This window comes from Sander vitreus, chromosome 5, assembly GCF_031162955.1.
Source record: "Sander vitreus isolate 19-12246 chromosome 5, sanVit1, whole genome shotgun sequence".
Classification (NCBI taxonomy): Eukaryota; Metazoa; Chordata; class Actinopteri; order Perciformes; family Percidae; genus Sander; species Sander vitreus.
The window spans coordinates 12,636,366-12,656,150 of NC_135859.1; the positions used below are offsets into that span (position 1 = coordinate 12,636,366).

A 19,785-nucleotide genomic window follows, 5' to 3' on the forward strand; every position below is an offset into this window, starting at 1 on the left:
TAAAAAAACCTCTGAGGGGAGGGAGACAGGGGAGGGTGTTGAGTATCCTGACAGCCTGGGGAATGAAGCTGGTTGCCAGTCTGGTGGAACAGGCTCGGATGATCCGGTACCTTCTCCCAGATGGCAGAAGGCTGAAGAGGCTGTGTGACGGGTGGCTGGTCACCCACAATGCTTGGTTTGGTAGATGTCCAGGAGTGAGGGAAGTGGGACACTAATGATCCGCCCAGCAACCTTCACTATGCGCTGCAGGTACTTACGGTTGGAGGCAGTGCAGCTCGCGTACCACACAGTGATACAGCTGGACAGGATGCTCTCAATGGTTCCCTGTAGAAGTAACACATAATGGGTAGGGGGGGGGGGGGCTCTTGCTCTCTTCAGTTTGCGGAGGAAGTAAAGGCGCTGCTGGGACTTCTTGGCCAGTGATGCAGTGTTTGTTGTCCAGGAGAGGTCCTCACTGATGTGCACCCCCAGGAATTTGGTGTTGCTCTCTCCACAGCAGCACCGTTGATGGTCAGTGGGGGTTTCGGGGTGTGACCTCTCCAGAAATCAATAACCACTTCCTTGGTCTTGTCAACGTTCAGGAAGAGGTTATTACCGCTGCACCATACTAGTCCTATCCTCGGTGGATCTGTTACCTCGGTATGCAAACTAGTAGGGGTCCAGGGTGGAGGGGGAGAGTGGATTTTATGTGAGCCATGACTAGCCTTGGTTCCAACCAATCACAATTTCTTAAAGCACTTCATGATGTGAGGGGGTCAGTGCAATGGGGCGATAGTCATTGAAAGTGGATGGAGAGGGCGTCTTTGGAACAGGTATGATGGTGGTGGCTTTGAACAGCCTGACTCAGAGAAGCATTGAATTTGTCTGTGAATACATCTTTGAGCTCCTCTGCACAGTCCTTCAGCACACGACCAGGGATGTTGTCTGGACCTGCAGCTTTGCGGGTGTTGATCTTGGGGAGGGTTCTCTTCACGCTGGCTGCAGTCAGGCACAGATCCCGGTCGTGGGGAGGAGGGTGGTTTTCTGTGGGGGCATGCTGTTGTGTGCTTCAAACCTGGCAAAGAAGCTGTTGAGCTCGTTCAGCAGAGAGGTGTTGCTGTCACAGGTCTGTTACGAGGGTTTGTAGTCCGTGGTGGGTCTGGAGACCACGCCACAGGCTCCATGTGTCTCTGCTGTCTTTAAAATGTCCGGTTATTTTTTTGGTGAATTTGGCTTTCCTGATGCCACGAGACAGGTTGGCCCTTGCTGTTCTCAGGCCATCTGCGTCCCCAATATAGGTCTAATCGGGCTGAATTTTTCCGTCCAAACCCGGCCCGCGTCCGACATGCATTAAGATATTTATGTCCGAGCCCGACCTGAGCCCGACACAGTTAAAGTCTCGTTTTTTTCTCATACTAATGACACATGTAGGTTTGTTTTTATTAAGCAACTATAGAAAGGCATTCGGAAATGTCAACAGATGAGCGCATCAGCGCACACGGGGGAACAAGCGCACGTTAATAAGCTGTTTAATTTAAAATGTTCAATGTGTTAACCTTTCCTGCTTGCTTCGATTCCAACCGTGATCAGAAAACCGGGGGAGACTCGTTACCTCCAGGGCCGACGTTATATAACGTCAGGGTTAAAATCCCGTTTCTGGTGAGCAGATGAATGAACTTGGCTTTCAGTCTGGAGTTTATCTCGGACACTGCACACACTGTGTACAAAATTTAAACTTATTCCACCAACTCTGCTCCGGTCGCATCTACACGTCTGCTTCCTCTTTCTCTATCTCGCTTCTGCCCACTTTACACACGAAATGAGGTGCCGCAGCACCATTTTACAACAAATGCCTTATCGTGCTGATGTGACCGAGCCTGACCCGAACCCGACCATAATTTCAAAATATCTGTCTGAACCCGGCCTGGGGTCGGGTATCCATGCCTTAGTCCCCAACTCTGAAGGCGGTGTTCCTGGTCCTCAATAGCCCGTGGACTCTACGTCCACTAAAAGTGCCATATTTGCCATTGAAAGACTCACATTATTATATGTGTGACATCTTTATGGAAAGAAAGACCCTATAAAGAAATACATCTTTTTTCTTAGGAGTTTATGGAGAATGCGGGCATTGATCCCGCTACCTCTCGCATGCTAAGCGAGCGCTCTACCATTTGAGCTAATTCCCCTTATGTTCTAAAGACCCTTTGCTCTGTCCATCTGGGTTTAATTACTAAAATACAGATCTGTGGTAGAAGTATGAACAGATTTACATGAAAACAGATTAAAAAATTAAAAACAGATAAAATACGAGAAAAAAAGTTACAGTGCAGTATAAGAAATTAAACATTGAAGAGCAGTTAAAACAGTTAAATATATAAAAGCAGATAAAATAACTTTTCCTGGACTCAGTGATCCATTTTTTGGAAAGCCAAAGCTTTTTGACCAATATGACAGATATCTCAAGCAGTCTGGTCCATATTTTCTAACCATCTCACCCACTATGAGTCCAGATGCGTCGCACGGCTTTGAGGTTTCATTCCCCATATTTACAGAAGCTTTTCTTGAGTATACTCTTATCTTTTTCGATGTGGTCGTCACCGCAAAGTTTAGTTCTTTTCTTCGGCAAACCTTGTAAAACCCGGTACAGCCCTGCAGACAAAAATCTTTTAATAGCCAAGAACGTATTCTTAAACTATTTTATTTCTTCTGCAGTCTGTCTCTAAATAGTCAAGAACTCGCTCAGAGTGTTGATAGACTATTTTTTTTCTTCTTTTTTTTTGTCTTTTTAGGCCTTCTGCCTAAATTAGTTAGTTACTTCGACTAACTTTTTGACCAGCCCAACATCTGTCTCTTCTGTCACTCTATTGCCATGCCTGCATCAGAGAAACAATCAGAGATATGTCCGTTTCTGCAAGAGAATGTCACTCGTAATCATAAATTCAATCTTAACTTTCCTGGACTCAGTGATCCATTTTGTGGAAAGCCAAAGCTTTTTGACCAATATGGCAGACATCTCATGGAATCCGGTCCATATTTCTAACCATCTCACCCACTATGGGTCCAGATGCTTCGCATGGCTTTGAGGTTTCATTCCCCATAGTTACAGAAGCTTTTCCTTTAGTATACTCTTATCATTTTCGATGTGGTCGTCACTGCAAAGCTTAGTTCTTTTCTTCGGCAAACCTTGTAAAACCCGGTACAGCCATGCAGACAAAAATCTCTTAATAGTCCAGAACGTGTTCTTAAACTATTTTATTTCTTCCGCAGTCTGTCTCTAAATAGTCAAGAACTCACTCAGAGTGTTTATAGACTATTTTTTTCTTTTTAGGCCTTCTGCCTAAATTAGTTAGTTACTTCGACTAACTTTTTGACCAGCCTAACGTCTGTCTCTTCTGTCAACTATTGTCATGCCTGCATCAGAGAAATAATCAGAGATATGTCCGTTTCTGCAAAAGAATGTCACCGGAATAATCATAAATTCAATTCTGTTATTTGTTTAAGGAATTTCTTTTTATATGCTTATATAGATTGTTATACAGTGTCAACAATGCTTATTTAAAGAAAGGCAACATCAAAAAGATAGGTCTTCAGCCTTGATTTAAAAGAACAGAGAGTTGCAGCAGACCTGCAGTTTTCTGGGAGTTTGTTCCAGATATGTGGAGCATAAAAACTAAACGCTGCTTCCCCCTGTTTAGTTCTAACTCTGGGGACAACAAGCAGGCCTCTCCCAGACGACCTGAGAGGTCTGGGTGGTTCATATTGTAGTAGCAGATCAGAAATGTATTTTGGCCCTAAAACGTTTAGTGATTTATAAACCAGCAAAAGTATTTTGAAATCAATTCTTTGAGGCACTGGAAGCCAGTGTAGAGACTTCAGAACTGGAGTGATGTGATCCACTCTCTTGGTCTTAGTGAGGACTCGAGCAGCAGCGTTCTGAATCAGCTGCAGCTGTCTGATTGATTTTTTAGGGAGACCTGTAAAGACACCGTTACAGTAGTCAAGTCTACTGAAGATAAAAGCATGGACAAGTTTTTCCAAATCCTGCTGAGACATAAGTCCTTTAACCCTTGATATATTTTAAGGTGGTAATAGTCTGACTTTGTAATTGTCTTAATGTGGCTGTTAAAATTCAGGTCTGAGTCCATGACTACACCAAGATTTCTGGCTTTGTGTGTTGTTTTTAACATTATCGTTTGAAGCTGAGTGCTGACTTTTAATCGTTCCTCCTTTACTCCAAAAACAACCACCTCAGTTTTTTTATCATTTAATTTAAGAAAGTTCTGGCACATCCAGTCATTAATTTGTTCAATGCACTTAGTTAGTTGTTGTATTGGACTATAGTCCCCTGGCGATAAGGTTATATAAATTTGTGTGTCATCTGCATAACTATGGTAACTTTTTTTTTATTGTTTTCCATAATTTGAGCCAGTGGAAGCATGTAGATGTTAAACAGGAGAGGCCCCAGAACGGAGCCTTGGGGAACTCCGCACGTTATATTTGTATGCTCAGATGTATAATTCCCTATAGACACAAAGTAGTCCCTATTCTTTAAATAAGACTCAAACCACTTTAGTACTGAGCCAGAAATGCCAACCCAGTTTTCCAATCGGTCTAGTAATATGTCATGGTCGACCGTATCAAATGCAGCACTGAGATCAAGTAATACCAAGACTGAAATTTTGCCAAGAAATAAGTGACAAGAAAAGGTTGAATTGTTGAGTTATTGGTAGGCCACGCTCACGCAGAAAAATGTTGGAATATGGTAATAGCCTACTATGTCTACAAAAAATGTATAGTCCAGTGATTTATAAGTATCCAAGAGCCGCTGCTCATAGTTTCTCTCAGAGGAAAAGCATGATTATCAGCAGAAATATGCAAGCAGAGGCAGGAGCAAGCAGCAACGCGTCTGCACTGAGGAGGTGTAAAATCAGTGGAGTGACCCTTTAGGAAACCCATATTATTATATTATAATAAAAGTAACCTATGTGAGAGCAGTGTCAAGAAGCCAGAAGGCTGCAAAATGCGGTGGCTTCTCGCTGGCTGCAATGTAAACCTACGAGGCAATTATGAACTGTCAATTTACAAGTCAAGCCATGGCTAGGCAGCGTCGCGTTTCCTCCTACTCATTTCTGGGTTCTACTTCTCCGTGAACAACATGAAATCAAGGAGAGGGTAAACTTTTCCTTCTACAGCTTTCTGACCATGGTCAGAAAGCACAGGGGAGACACTTGGTTTACATCTCCACCGCCGAAGTTGGTACTCGCTCCGGAGCTAATCCCTGTCACTCTCTCACTCGCTTTACCCCACTCTCCCCACACACACACATACCGGCTCTGATATTCTCTTAAAGAGATACGCCAGAATGACGCAGATACACCAGCGGACAAGTATAACTCCCTACAACGGCGTAGGCCACTTACATAGGCTCTGCCTAAAGCCTACATACTGCTATATACCAGTCTTAATCTATACAAATACATCATATTTTATAAGATGATCATAGGTTTTATATGTAAAATGTGAATCTGAGTAAAAAGTAACTCCTGCTGTCAGATAAATATAGAAAAGTAAAAGTTTCAATATTATAGAAGTCTAGCAGAAAAGAATACTCAAATGAAGTACAAGTTAATGTAGCTTTCCATCAATGGAAAGGATGCATTTAGTTTTATACTGGAGTTCATTTATACATTTATTCATGCATTTATTTATTTACTTTCATTTGTTTCAGCATTTATCTATTATTCTATATGCATTTATTTATTCATTAATTTCTGTATTTATTTATAGGATGCTTTCTGTTTTTTGTTTTAAATCTTGTGATATGAATGTATGAGTTCATTGTTTGAATTCTCCAGCCAGAACACAGACTAATGTCAGAAGAGGAGAGAGGAAAGGGTTAAAAGAGAAGTGGAGAATGCAGGCATTGATCCCACTACCTCTCGCATGCTAAGCGAGCACTCTACCATTTGAGCTAATTCCCCTGTCTCTATGACTGAGCCGTTACCGAACCCGGCCCAAGCCCGACACAGTTAAAATCTCGGGTTTTTTTTCTCATACTAATGACACATGTAGGTTTGTTTGTGTGGAAAGCCCGCTTTTATTAAGCAACTATAGAAAGGCATTCGGAAATGTCAACAGATGAGCGCATCAGCGCACACGGGGGAACAAGCGCACGTTAATAAGCTGTTTAATTTAAAATGTTCAATGTGTTAACCTTTCCTGCTTGCTTCAATTCCGACCGTGATCAGAAAACCAGGGGAGACTCGTTACCTCCAGGGCTGACGTTATATAACGTCGGGGTTAAAATCCCGTTTCTGGTGAGCAGATGAATGAACTTGGCTTTCAGTCTGGAGTTTATCTCGGACACTGCACACACTGTGTACAAAACTTAAACTTATTCCACCAACTCTGCTCCGGTCGCATCTACACGTCTGCTTCCTCTTTCTCTATCTCTCTTCTGCCCACTTTACACACAAAATGAGCTCTTTTAAAGGAGCCGCAGCACCATTTTACAACAAATGCCTTATCATGCTGATGTGACCGAGCCTGACCCGAACCCGACCATAATTTCAAAATATCTGTCTGAACCCGGCCCGGGGTCGGGTATCCATGCCTTAGTCACCAACTCTGAAGGCGGCGTTCCTGGTCCTCAATAGCCCGTGGACTCTACGTCCACTAAAAGTGCCGTATTTGCCATTGAAAGACTCACATTATTATATGTGTGACAACTTTATGGAAAGAAAGACCCTATAAAGAAATACATCTTTTTTCTTAGGAGTTTATGGAGAATGCGGGCATCAATTCCACTACCTCTTGCATGCTAAGCGAGCGCTCTACCATTTGAGCTAATTCCCCTGACATGCTAAGGTCCCTTTGCTCTGTCCGTCTGGGTTTAATTACTAAAATAAAGATCTGTGGTAGAAGTATGCAGATTTTACAATTCATTACAAGTAAAAGTCTTACACCCAAAATTCAACCAACATGAGTCTGACATTAAGTCAGAAATGCTTGATCAGATGGTGGAAAGCTTCAGAACCCCCCCCCCCCCCAAGGCAAGGCAAGGCAGCTTTATTTGTATAGCACATTTCAGCAACAGGGCAATTCAAAGTGCTTTACATGAAAACAGATTAAAAAATTAAAAACAGATAAAATACGAGAAAAAAAGTTACAGTGCAGTATAAGAAATTAAACATTGAAGAGCAGTTTAAACAGTTAAATATATAAAAGCAGATAAAATAACTTTCCTGGACTCAGTGATCCATTTTTTGGAAATTAAAAACAGATAAAGCTTTTTGACCAATATGACAGATATCTCAAGCAGTCTGGTCCATATTTTCTAACCATCTCACCCACTATGGGTCCAGATTTACCCGCCAAAGACCTGACATTTAGTAAGGCTAATGTTAGTGTGTTAAAATAATTATCTGTCTCGTTGACGAGGAATGGATGCTAAATTTGCTAAGTTGGCAGTGCTTCTTTTTCTTGCTTAGCGGATTCACCATTCTTTTTCTATTACCTATCACAACATTGATTGATGAAGAATTGAATACACAGGGCCCAGGCTTGTCCTGGAAAGAGTCATGAGTGCCACTAGGCATGCAGCCTGGGCCCAGCACATATCAGTTAAAGCTTGTTTCATTTTGTACACAAGCATACTTATCAGTCTGGTGAGAAGGAGTTCGCTGCCGTCCTTGAGGGGCCAGAGGTGCCTGGCGTTTTACTTTCAGCGGTTCAGTCAAAACAGGGTCAGTTTGATGCTGGGCGCAAATGATGGGAGAAGGTAGTGGGGCAAATTTGGTTCCAGCATCTACCAGCTGCTCCATCCGGTCAGTGCACCCCAACATTTGGCAGAGGGAAACAGGGGAAAAGGCGGATGGGGAGAGCAATGGATCCTCAAATGCGTCAGGGTTGGTAAGGGGGTTTGAGGAGTGTTGGATGGGTGAAAAGGGGGGTTGAGATTTCTTGTCTCCGTTCTGTGGTCCTCCATGGTCAAATCTTTGCTCAGGTGGGGGCTGTGGTGGATCACTGCCGCACTTGTTGTTGTGTCTTACACTTGTTTTGTTTGTGTTGATTTATCTTGTCTCGTGTCCTTGGCCGAGGGAGCAGATGTGTGGTGCAGAAAGTAAAGTAGGCTAGAGGTAAACAGCTTTACTCGTGGCTTGTTAAGGAAAAGTCCATCTGCTTTAAAAAGATGTCTGCGGTCCCAGAAAATGTTAAAATTGTCAATGAACCGCAGAGAGTGGACGGTACATGCAGTTGAAAGCCATCTGTTCAGTGCCAACAGTCTGCTGAATCTCTCAGCTCCTCTTCTGACTGGTGGTATAGGGCCACTGATAAACACCTTCGCGTTTAGGGAGCTAACTGTGTTCAGCAGATTCATAAAGTCACAATGCAGCACTTCAGACTCTTGCTTTACAACATCATGTGACCCTATATGCAGTATAATGTTCTTCACAGTTGGGTGTGCTGCCACGATATCCGGGATTCTTTGGGCCAAGTCAGACACCATGTCTTTGGGAAAACAGAGTATGTTGGTGTTTTTTACTGCTTTTTACAGCAGAGTCACCCACAATCAGAGTTTGGTGCCCAGTTGTTAGCTTTCCCTGTAGCTTTTTACTTTTTGAATTGCTCTCAGTCCTTACCCTGCTGTGTGATGATGAGACGCAATCCAGGTCATGTCCAGGGTCCTGCAGCAGAGGAGAAAATCTGTTCTCCACCTGCACACTCAGTTGTTGGGGAGGCATTTTGTTGCTAATTCTCCCTTTTGCAGCTGTCCAAGGCTGTGTCATACTGAATACAGGGGTTGAAGAGGCGCTCACTGGATGATAATGCAGGCCAGCCGGTCGTATCACAAATCTCAGGGCGCTGTGCCCTGCCTGTTAGTCGTCCTCCCATTTCCCAGGAAAATTATTTACTCTTGCACCAAAAGAGTTCCAGGGAGGACTACCACTTTTATTACCCATTCCACAGCCCTGCTGTTTGTCCGTAGTCTTGCTGGTGCTAGTTAGCCATGTGTTGCCATGTTTTTGTCCATTGTTTTGGGTCAATGGTAAAGTGGTGTCATTTCCACATGATCCGTTCACTTCCACGTTTACTTCTAACTGGTAAATTTTGGTTTCCAGAACTGCAATGAAGGCTTCTGAAGGAGTTTGTAGTAGTCCTCCATGGAGAAGGGAGGCATCTTGCTGCTAATTAGCTTTAGCTACAGTCACTTTAGGACAGGCTTGAGCTATTGGTAGGCCACGCTCACGCAGAAAAATGTTGAAATATGGCAATAGCCTGCTATGTCTACAAGAAATGTATAGTTCAGTGATTTATAAGTATCCAAGAGCCGCTGCTCAAAGTTTCTCTCAGAGGAAAAGCAAGATTATCAGCAGAAATATGCAAGCAGAGGCAGGAGCAAGCAGCAACGCGTCTGCACTGAGGAGGTGTAAAATCAGTGGAGTGACCCTTTAGGAAACCCATATTATTATATTATAATAAAAGTAACCTATGTGAGAGCAGTGTCCGGTGAACCTTTAATTGGCTGAGGTCTCTCTTTCTCAGGCCCATGTGACCGACCGGCTGTCCAGTTGGAGACAGCTGTTGGACAGGATGAACGGGAAGCAGAGCGAGCTAGAGGGTCGCCTCGACGACATGCTGTCACGCATTGCCATGGAGACTCAGGAGATCAAAGAGCTGGAGCAACAGCTCACCGACGGTAGACCAATTCAATTGCAATTTCAATTCAGTGTCAGATCATAACAATATCATTATCTCAGGCCACTTTACAGACAAATTAGGTCTAGTCCACACTGTAACAGTATATAACAATTTACAGAAACCCAACGATTCCAAATGCGAAAGCGGCGAGAAAAACCTGATATCACAGAGGCCTTTGATTGGCTGTCAGTTAGGCAAAGTTATAAAAACATAACTCCTCCTTGTCTCCTCTCTTTGTGTTCTCTCTTACCATCCCCCTTCTCCTCTCGTCTCCTTGTTTCCTCTTTTCCCTTTATTGTTTCCTCCTCTCTCCTTGTTTCCTCTCCTCCTTATTCTCTCATCTCTATTTCCTCTCCTTGTCTCCTCCTCTCATCTCTTGTTTCCTCCTCTCTTCTTGTTTTCTCTCCTCTCCTTGTTTCCTAATCTCCTCTCGTTTCCTCCCGTCATTGTTTCCTCTCCTCATTCTCCTCTCCTCTTTTGTTTCATCTCCTTCTCTCCTTGTTTTCTTTTCATCTCTCTTGTTTCCTCTCCTTGTTTCCTTTCCTCCTTCTCCTCTCCTCTCTTTGTTTCGTCACTTCTTTCCTTGTTTCCTTTTCTCCTCTCTTGTTTCCTCTCATGGTTTCTTCTTCTCTTCCTCCAGGTCAGATTTTGGCTAATGAAGCTCTTCAGAGGGATTTGGAGGGAATCATCTCTGGTCTTCAGGAGTATTTGAGAGGACTCAGAAAGCAGGTAGAGTCCTATAGAAGTCCATGCTTAAAGTCAGCAAGCACTGTGACACAAAAAACGTGAGCAGACAAATCATTATCTGCTGCTGAGACAGCCCTATTGCATAAAGTTTTCCCTGACCGGGAATCGAACCCGGGCCATGGCGGTGAGAGCGCCGAATCCTAGCCACTAGACCACCAGGGAGTATGATACCCTTTCAATAGGAGTGTCATTTTGGATTGCCAGACCTAGCTCCACAGCGCTATGGAGGAGGGTCTGGTGAGTCCACACAGCTTTCCGGGATGGGAGAAAAACATTCCAGTCTTAATACACAAACACAAACCAATCACAATCTTCTTGGGGGGCTAAGCGCTAAGCCTAAGCGTCATTGTGTACGGACAATGACGCTACCTCTGCAAAATAGCCTCAGGAAGGAACTTGTTTCGTTGGAACATGGGTACGTTCAAAAGTTGTTTTAGTCGTGCAAAACTTTGATTTGATTCGGCACCTGACAACAAGTATTCGGCACCCGAAAACTTGTATATTCATTCCACACAGAGTGATATATTTCAAGTGTTTATTTCTTTTAATTTTGATGATTATAACTGACAACTAATGAAAACCCCAAATTCAGTATCTCAGAAAATTAGAAGATTACTTAAGACCAATTAAAAAAAAAGGATTTTTAGAAATGTTGACCAACTGAAAAGTATGAACATGAAAAGTATGAGCATTTACAGCACTCAATACTTAGTTGGGGCTCCTTTTGCCTGAATTACTGCAGCAATACGGCGTGGCATGGAGTCGATCAGTCTGTGGCACTGCTCAGGTGTTATGAGAGCCCAGGTTGCTCTGATAGTGGCCTTCAGCTCTTCTGCATTGTTGGGTCTGGCGCATCGCATCTTCCTCTTCACAATACCCCATAGATTTTCTATGGGGTTAAGGTCAGGCGAGTTTGCTGGCCAATTAAGAACAGGGATACCATGGTCCTTAAACCAGGTACTGGTAGCTTTGGCACTGTGTGCAGGTGCCAAGTCCTGCTGGAAAATGAAATCTGCATCTCTATAAAGTTGGTCAGCAGCAGGAAGCATGAAGTGCTCTAAAACTTCCTGGTAGACAGCTGCGTTGACCCTGGACCTCAGAAAACACAGTGGACCAACACCAGCAGATGACATAGCACCCCAAACCATCACTGACTGTGGAAACGTTACACTGGACTTCAAGCAACGTGGATTCTGTGCCTCTCCTCTCTTCCTCCAGACTCTGGGACCTTCATTTCCAAAGGAAATGCAAAATTTACTTTCATCAGCGAACATAACTTTGGACCACTCAGCAGCAGTCCAGTCCTTTTTGTCTTTAGCCCAGGAGAGACGCTTCTGACGCTGTGTCTTGTTCAGGAGTGGCTTGACACCAGGTCTGCGACAGCTGAAACCCATGTCTTGCATACGTCTGTGCGTGGTGGTTCTTGAAGCACTGACTCCAGCTGCAGTCCACTCTTTGTGAATCATCCCACATTTTTGAATGGTTTCTGTTTCACAATCCTCTCCAGGGTGCAGTTATCCCTATTGCTTGTACACTTTTTTCTACCACATCTTTTCCTTCCCTTCGCCTCTCTATTAATGTGCTTGGACACAGAGCTCTGTGAACAGCCAGCCTCTTTAGCAATGACCTTTTGTGTCTTGCCCTCCTTGTGCGAGGTGTCAATGGTCGTCTTTTGGACAGCTGTCCAGTCAGCAGTCTTCCCCATGATTGTGTAGCCTACAGAACTAGACTGAGAGACCATTTAAAGGCCTTTGCAGGTGTTTTGAGTTAATTATCTGATTAGAGTGTGGCACCAGGGGTCTTCAATATTGAACCTTGTCACAATATTCTAATTTTCTGAGATACTGAATTTGGGGTTTTCATTAGTTGTCAGTTCTAATCATCAAAAGTAAAAGAAATAAACACTTGAAATATATCAGTCTGTGTGGAATGAATGTATACATTATACAAGTTTCACTTTTTGAATGGAATTACTGAACTAAATCAACTTTTTCATGATATTCTAATTATATGACCAGCATCTGTATAGACTAATCCAGTGTGACGCACTGCCAATAGAAAAATAAAACAACAACATTACGATATATGACTGTAAAAAGCAGTAATAAAAGAAGCTAAGATGACCAGTAATAAAATAACATAATCATGAACATCATTGTAATAAGGTGAATTTAAAGGATGTTTGTGAAGTGTTGTTACTGTGAAACTGTACTCTGTGTGTGTGTGTGTGTGTGTGTGTGTGTGCGTGTGCGTGTGCGTGTGCGTGTGCATGTGCATGTGTGTGCGTGTCCTGCGTTTGTATTTCAGGCTCATCATGCTCAGCAGCAGGTTGACAGTCTTCAGGCTGAAAACCAGAGTCTGCAGCTCCACCTGGAGGACACTCAGGTACACTGCAGACAGCTGGAGGACACCACCAGGGCACAGAGACAGGTCAGTGTGTGTGTCTCGCAAGGAAAATATTTTAGTTTTCCTGGTTAATACATGTCTGTCTGTCTATCTTTAGGACATATCCGTCCAGCAGGAGAAGCTGTCTGTGTTTCGGACAGAGGCCCAGGCTCTGAGAGACAGACAGGTGGACCTGGAGGGGGAGTTCCAGCAGCTGAGGGAAGAGCTAACTCAACAGATGACAATGGGACAGGTAACTGTTCAGGTCAGACATTGTTTATTATAATTCTGTGTTCATTTTGAATGTTACTTGTTGACCTTGTATAGGATTAAACCTATTATTATATTTAGCAGACATTATTGTTGTTTATACTTGGAAAGTAGCTGCATGTGTCCACAACAATTCAAACAACATTGTGGCTGCGTAGAGTGTGTATGAACGCAGTTTACGTGCTTGTTGATTAACGGTTAATGAGGGACGGCTATCGGTCAGAAAAAAAAACCTTACTGCTGCATTGATGTGTGTGTTGTATTTTACTGCTGTATTTAGGTATTGTTGTGCCATCTTGTGGGGACGCGCTCTGTTTACCTGTGCCTGTGCTTTTTTAATCCCCTCTCCATCAGATATGACTCTTTTTAGCTAAACAAAACAAGGTTAGCAGGTTACTACAGTAACATGTACAACAGAGCGCATCCTCACAAAATTCATACCAAAACAGCGTGAAGTAAATTTCACATTCTTTGTTCTGTTGGGTAGTTAAATCTACAGCAATGCATCTGTGTGTGTGTGTGTGTGTGTGTGTGTGTGTGTGTGTGTGTGTGTGTGTAGTTGGAGTGTGATGCTCTGCAGGCAGCTGTAGACAAAGAGAAACATACTAGAGAGATCCGAGAGTCTCAGCTACAGTCAACCATCGAGACACTGCATGTCAGTACAGACACACACACACACACACACACACACACACACACACACAAAAAGGTTCACAAACATTATTTAGGTGATATAAACCAGTTAGTCTGTCTGTCTGTCTATCTGTCTCCAGGATGAGAACTTATCTTTACAGCAAGTAGTCCAGAGACTTCAGGTCCAACGGGACCAGACCAAAGCCCACTTACACCAGACGAGAAGCCAGTATGAAGACACCAGGACCCACCTACACCAGACAAGAATTCAGCTAGATCAGATTACAGCTGGCATGTTGGATCTTCAGGAGATTCGGAGTGAACCAGAGGATAAGTACAGGTACCAGTACTCAACTACTACATACAACAACATCAAGTTGTCAGTTAAGATACTGAAGTTTTTGAGCTCAGTCAATGTCAAAATCTCTACCGACGAGGATGGGATTCGAACCCACGCGTGCAGAGCACAATGGATTAGCAGTCCATCGCCTTAACCACTCGGCCACCTCGTCCACTGTCAGTAGCATTTTACATGCATCTTAACTCACTCTGTGGATGGGTTGCCAACACTGTGATCCGGATGGAAGCAACTATTGATTATGGCTGCACAATTAATCGCAATTTTATCGAAATCGCAACTAGTGCAATATCCAAATCGCAGGGAGGCGCAATATTTGTTAAAGGTGAAATATGTGTAAAACCATACTAAAATAAAGTATTGTGGTGCTGCAAAGATGTCCCGGCCTACAAATCGTATCCTACAGACTAAAAAAAAATCTTTGTTTGGTACAGATCCTCGCAAAAATCACATATTTTATTATTTAATATCAGTCAAAATAATCGCAAATAGATATTTTCCTCATATCGTGCAGCCCTACTATTGATTGCCATGAAATTATGATCGAATTTTATTTTTTAATTGACATTTTATCTAGCTCCACCAGCAGGTCAAAACTTTCAGTTAACCAGTAAAATCAACATTTAATAGATGTATTCACACACATTTTGTCAACGCTCAGACGATGAATCTTAATAACTTTGGTGATCCTCTGACTGAATTTTTGCTTTCACATATTTTATTACAGAAAGTGTATACAACCAATAAAACCCATGACCTAAATAGTTATACACTCTGTCATTGTGTTACTATATTATAGTGAAAATAAATGATTCCACTTTTTGCTGATGACCCCGGACCCCACTTTGGGAACCATTGTTTTAGCAAACTGAAGCATACAGTATCTATAATCTAGTGTTGTTATAATGAAGCATATTTTTCTAATGGAAACTTGATTGCAACAAGGCTTGGATTCAAGCCCATCCTTGCAGAGCAAAATGGATTTGCAGTCCATCACCTTAACCACTTGGCCATGTCGTCCATATGCTCTGTAGGTGCAGACAGAGTCCATGATTCAGCTGTTTGTTGGGAGCACAAACACTTTCCACTACTTGAAATGATTCATACAGTTTTACACTGTTGGGGGGAGACAGGCACAAACGGTCTGATTAAAGGGAGTGTTTGATACTGAACAGCGAGATTGTAAGTGGGGGCTTATAAACCTCATAGGGGAATTAGCTCAAATGGTAGAGTGCTTGCTTAGCATGTGAGAGGTAGTGAGATCAATTCCCGCATTCTCCATTACAGTTTTAACCCTCTCCTCCTTAAAAGAGAATCCTGTTTGTAAAGAACCTCTGCTGCTCAGTTTTTCTAAGTTATTGTCTAAACAGCCTGTTTATTCATGTTAATGCTCTCACATCAGATAGTGGAGAGAAGAAAGGTTCAAAGGTCTTGTGGAAATGTGGGCATCGATCTTGCTACCTCCATAAACAAAGTTTAGGAGATAAAACATTGCAGTGGAAACAGCAGCAGGAGAAGTTTGTATAAACTTATTTTTAAATGCATACTGTCTGCAGCACAGAGAACAAGCGGTCTTCACCAGACTGACTGACAAACTGTATTTGAGGTCTGTGGTGTCCAGTGTCAGTAAGCGGTCTATTAATAGCAGCGTGACAGTACTCCACTGAAAACACTATATATGTATAGTTGACACTTGTGCCAGACAAGACATGTATTGTACCGGCATACACGTATGTGCAAGTCAAGTATTTCATTTTGGCCTACTGGAGTGTTACACAAATGTTACAGGTCCGACTTTGGGACACTGATGTTTATGTAAAAGTTTCTCTAGACATGAGATCAACATTTACATAATGAGGTCTGAAAGGGACTTAACACTGAGAAGAGTCATATAAAGGCAGTGTGTCCATGTCTGTTGACTGCCCTGTCCCCAGCAATCCTGTCAGTCCTGAGGACATGTTGTCCAGGAGTGTGGAGCAGCTCTACAGGGCCATCCAGCAGACCAGAACCAGCACAGAACAGCTCCAACAAGACCAGAACCACAGCCAGAAACAGATAGCCAGACTGCAGGCCCAGCTAGCCCAGGATCAGGACCACATAACTCAGCTGAAAGCCCAGATAACCCAGGATCAAGACCACATAGCCCAGCTGGAAGCTCAGGTGACCCAGGGTCAAGACCACATAACCCAGCTGGAAGCCCTGGTGGCCCAGGATCAGGATCAGGCAGCCCAGCTGGAAGCCCAGGTGATAGGCGGTGTGGAGCGGGACCAGGAGCCAGACTGGAAGCTACAGGAGGAGCTGGAGAGACTGAGAGTCAGACTGCATCGGTCTCAGAGCAGAAACAGACACGTTCAACACAAACTGGTCAGTATCAGCTGAGTCTGCAACAGTCCAGACCAGAACCTCATCCTGATTCCATCCACTAATCACACCATAGACATAAAATGGATTTATATATAAATTGGATACATTTAATTTCTATAGATCACACAGATTTAGAACTGCTTCATAAAAACAGAATTGATCAGACAACAGTCTGACAATCAGGCAACCAGTGATTATTTCTGTGTGACACACAGCTGATCAGCAGTGCAGTACAATATGGCCAGCCAGACTCTGAGTTTTTGATTATTTATATTAAAATGAATTGTTCATTTCAAATATGTTATTATAGGAGGGGGAACTGAAGCAGAGCGCTCTGCAGCTGCAGGACGTCCAGCAGGAGAGAGATGCGCTGCTACAACAGGTCAGAGAACGGAGGTTCATATTGTGTTTATTCTCTGCTGTATTCTACATGTCCTTTAGGTAGAAAAGTAAACCAATTCCAATATTAACAGTGTCAGTTTTGCAGTTTCAATGGATTAGGGCTGTATCGAATAGTTCAAAGCTTCACTCTTAATGTTGAGATTCAAATTCTAAATCAACATTCAAATGCTGATTGATACTGATGATACTTATTTTAAAACATAGTTAAAGAACCACACCTGAAATCACCACCTAAATCACACTTATTTACCATTTTTTCACCCACATTAGCACATTACGGTCATTGGATTTACTGTGTGTGAAACTGATTCACAACTTTGCCTCTGTGGCTTTTTAAAAATCATAATTGTTCTGGTGTAATACAGAACATGTTTAGCAGTAATATAAAGTGACTGTGAGTTATAATAAACTGAAGTAAAACAGCACGGTATCTGTGAGCAGCAGTGCATGCTGGGACTGAGTGTGGTGTGATGTGATCCAGCTGCGTTCACAGAGCGATGGTCATCAGAGTAGCATCGGACGTCTGAACAGAAAACTACGGCAGCTCAGCAGGTCCATGTGTGACTCGGATCAGCTGACAGCGGAACAGCTGAAGTCAGCCTCCGAACAACTGAGAGCTCTGAACCACATGGTGGAGGTACACACACACACACACACACACACACACACACACACACACACACACACACACACACACACACACACACACACATTGGGGATCTTTGTTTGTTTGCTGTTTGCTTTTTTGTTTTGTTTTGCAGTACAGATTGTAAAGCCCCTTGAGACAACTTTGTGATTTTGGGTTATATATATATAAAACGGACTTGGTCCGCTTCCTGTGTGTATGTTGTTGTCAGAACTCTGTGGAGGAGCTCGACGGCAGCTTTCACCAACCTGAAGGAAGCTCAGAGAGACAGAGTAAACACACACCGGTGCTGCAGTCTGAACACGCTCACACGGTGGAGGAGTTGAGGGCGAAGCTGGATAAAGCTCAGAGACATACACACAGACTGAGACAGAAGCTGGACCGGACCAGGACCAAGACCAGAGATGGAGGACAGTGGTGCTTCATACCTCCTGGACACAGTGTGAGACTTTTCAGCTTCTTTTTTTTTTTTATCTCAGACAAACTCTGATATTTTTTTATTATTTTCATCTAAATTGCGCTGACACACCAACCCGATTATCGGCCGTCGGACAGTCTGGTGAGGTCAGTGACTCGAGTCTGCTTGGTGTGTTCCGTGCCGTCGTCAGTCGGAGGAGCCGTCGGCGTTCATTTGGGCCGATTTGACATGTTGAATCGGCCAGTGGGCAGTCGGACTCAATGACCAATCTGATTGGTGGAGCGCTAACCTGGAAATGACAAGCGGGATGAGCCTCACTAACGTCTCTCAAAATCTGCCGCAAATCTTTTAAACTGACCTTTGTCGATCTGAAATGAAGACAGATTCAGCAACTGCATGGCCTATTTCTCGCTTAAAATGTTTTCAGAAACACGTTTTGGTGAACTATTTTCGTAAAATACGAGATTGTATTCCGAATGAGCCGCCATTATGGTCTGGCTTTGAAGTTTAGGAGAAGCCAGACCCACTTGACGTGTTCGTCCAATCAGCTGCCAGTTTTCATTTTTTTGGGCGACAATACAGATTAGCGCCGCCTGCTGTTATGGCGATGTATTACATCTCGCGCACGCACAGAACGTACGCTCAAGTAGGCGTCGCTTCAGTGTGTTCCGAGGCACTTTTTTGACCAACTCAGGGAGGCAGTCGGACTTTTCTGCTAACGTTCGGCCATCAGGTTGGTGTGTTAGAGCCTTAACTTCTCACCGCTTTTCTGACTATGAAATGTAAAGTGAATGATTGAAGATGAGTTAGATCACTGAGACAAATAGCAGGAATTAGGTTTTGAGTTTTATTTAAAAACAGTAAATATGTTCTGTTTAATGCTGAATTTACCAGAAGGCAGCATTAAACTGACAGATGTTTGAAAGAGTTTGTAAAGAGTAACCCGAGTGCACTCTCTTAATGTATGACAACCAGTCCCTGTTTGATCTCACATACATAATTACATGTATCTTGAGTTATTTAATCAGATATTGATCTTGTAGGTTGGAAAACAAAATTCAGAGCATAATGGAAACTCTCTTTCTGTCTTTCTCTCTCTCTCTCTCTCTCTCTCTCTCTCTCTCTCTCTCTCTCTCTCTCTCTCTCTCTCTCAGGCTCTTAGTCTGGGCTCTCTGGGGACACAGGACTCTGGTTTGGGGCTGCAGTACCTCAGTTCTCCTGAGAGGGGGCGACAGCAGGTCAGACCTCCCACAAGAGGAGGGTACTGGGTCTACATTCCCCTAACACACACCGACTCTGACACAGGTAGACACACACATTTGGAAACATATTCTGACTGTAGATCAGCTGTTCAGCACTTCAGACTGATGTAAAGTGTCTCCAGCAGAAGCCGAGTGGAGGGACAGCGGAGGAGGCAGTGATGCTGACAGAAGCTCCAGAGAACAAACTCCTCCTCCCCCTCCTGCCCCAGGTGCAGCTATCTTTGCTGGGCTGTCTGACGGCCAGACTCCCCTGGTTGGGCCTGCCTGGCTCCTCTGTGGTTCACCTGCAGCCGTTGTCTACAGTCCTCCAGGAGGTGGTGCTGCGCTGCACTGTAACATCCCAGAACACAGAGACACGGTGAGCAGAGCCGTTTCTTCCTATAGGCGGACTATGTGGATGCATAGGGCCCCCGCAGCCACTAGGGGGCCCCAAGTTGCAAGTTCAGCCCACTCAGCCTCAATATATTTTGGGAGAAATAAAATTACCTGTCTTTATTCACTAGCCAGCCTACCCTCCACATGTGTTCAGTAAAGCACTTCTAAGCTTAAAAATTTAATTGAGGATAGACTAAACTAAGCTGCTATGATAGGGAAGCTTTCGCTTTTGTTTGTGGGCTAA

At 43.5% G+C, this 19,785-nt stretch overlaps 1 protein-coding gene and 3 non-coding genes across 4 annotated transcripts in view; 1 reads left to right on the plus strand and 3 right to left on the minus strand.

Annotated features, from left to right (window-relative positions):
- cntrl (centriolin) overlaps positions 1-19,785 on the plus strand; it is a 111,174-nt gene that overhangs the window by 18,762 nt on the left and 72,627 nt on the right. Inside the window, exons 11-22 of the mRNA XM_078250425.1 lie at positions 9,526-9,679; positions 10,322-10,410; positions 12,736-12,858; positions 12,932-13,066; positions 13,643-13,738; positions 13,857-14,056; positions 16,009-16,438; positions 16,749-16,820; positions 17,322-17,477; positions 17,698-17,928; positions 19,059-19,209; positions 19,289-19,524. Coding sequence (XP_078106551.1) covers positions 9,526-9,679; positions 10,322-10,410; positions 12,736-12,858; positions 12,932-13,066; positions 13,643-13,738; positions 13,857-14,056; positions 16,009-16,438; positions 16,749-16,820; positions 17,322-17,477; positions 17,698-17,928; positions 19,059-19,209; positions 19,289-19,524 — 2,073 coding nt within the window. The remainder of the gene's footprint in view (positions 1-9,525; positions 9,680-10,321; positions 10,411-12,735; positions 12,859-12,931; positions 13,067-13,642; positions 13,739-13,856; positions 14,057-16,008; positions 16,439-16,748; positions 16,821-17,321; positions 17,478-17,697; positions 17,929-19,058; positions 19,210-19,288; positions 19,525-19,785) is intronic.
- Positions 2,093-2,165, minus strand: trnaa-agc (transfer RNA alanine (anticodon AGC)). Its single transcript has one exon. It is a non-coding gene; the product is annotated as a tRNA-Ala (tRNA).
- trnae-cuc (transfer RNA glutamic acid (anticodon CUC)) lies at positions 10,519-10,590 on the minus strand. The gene has a single exon. It is a non-coding gene; the product is annotated as a tRNA-Glu (tRNA).
- Positions 14,147-14,228, minus strand: trnas-gcu (transfer RNA serine (anticodon GCU)). Its single transcript has one exon. It is a non-coding gene; the product is annotated as a tRNA-Ser (tRNA).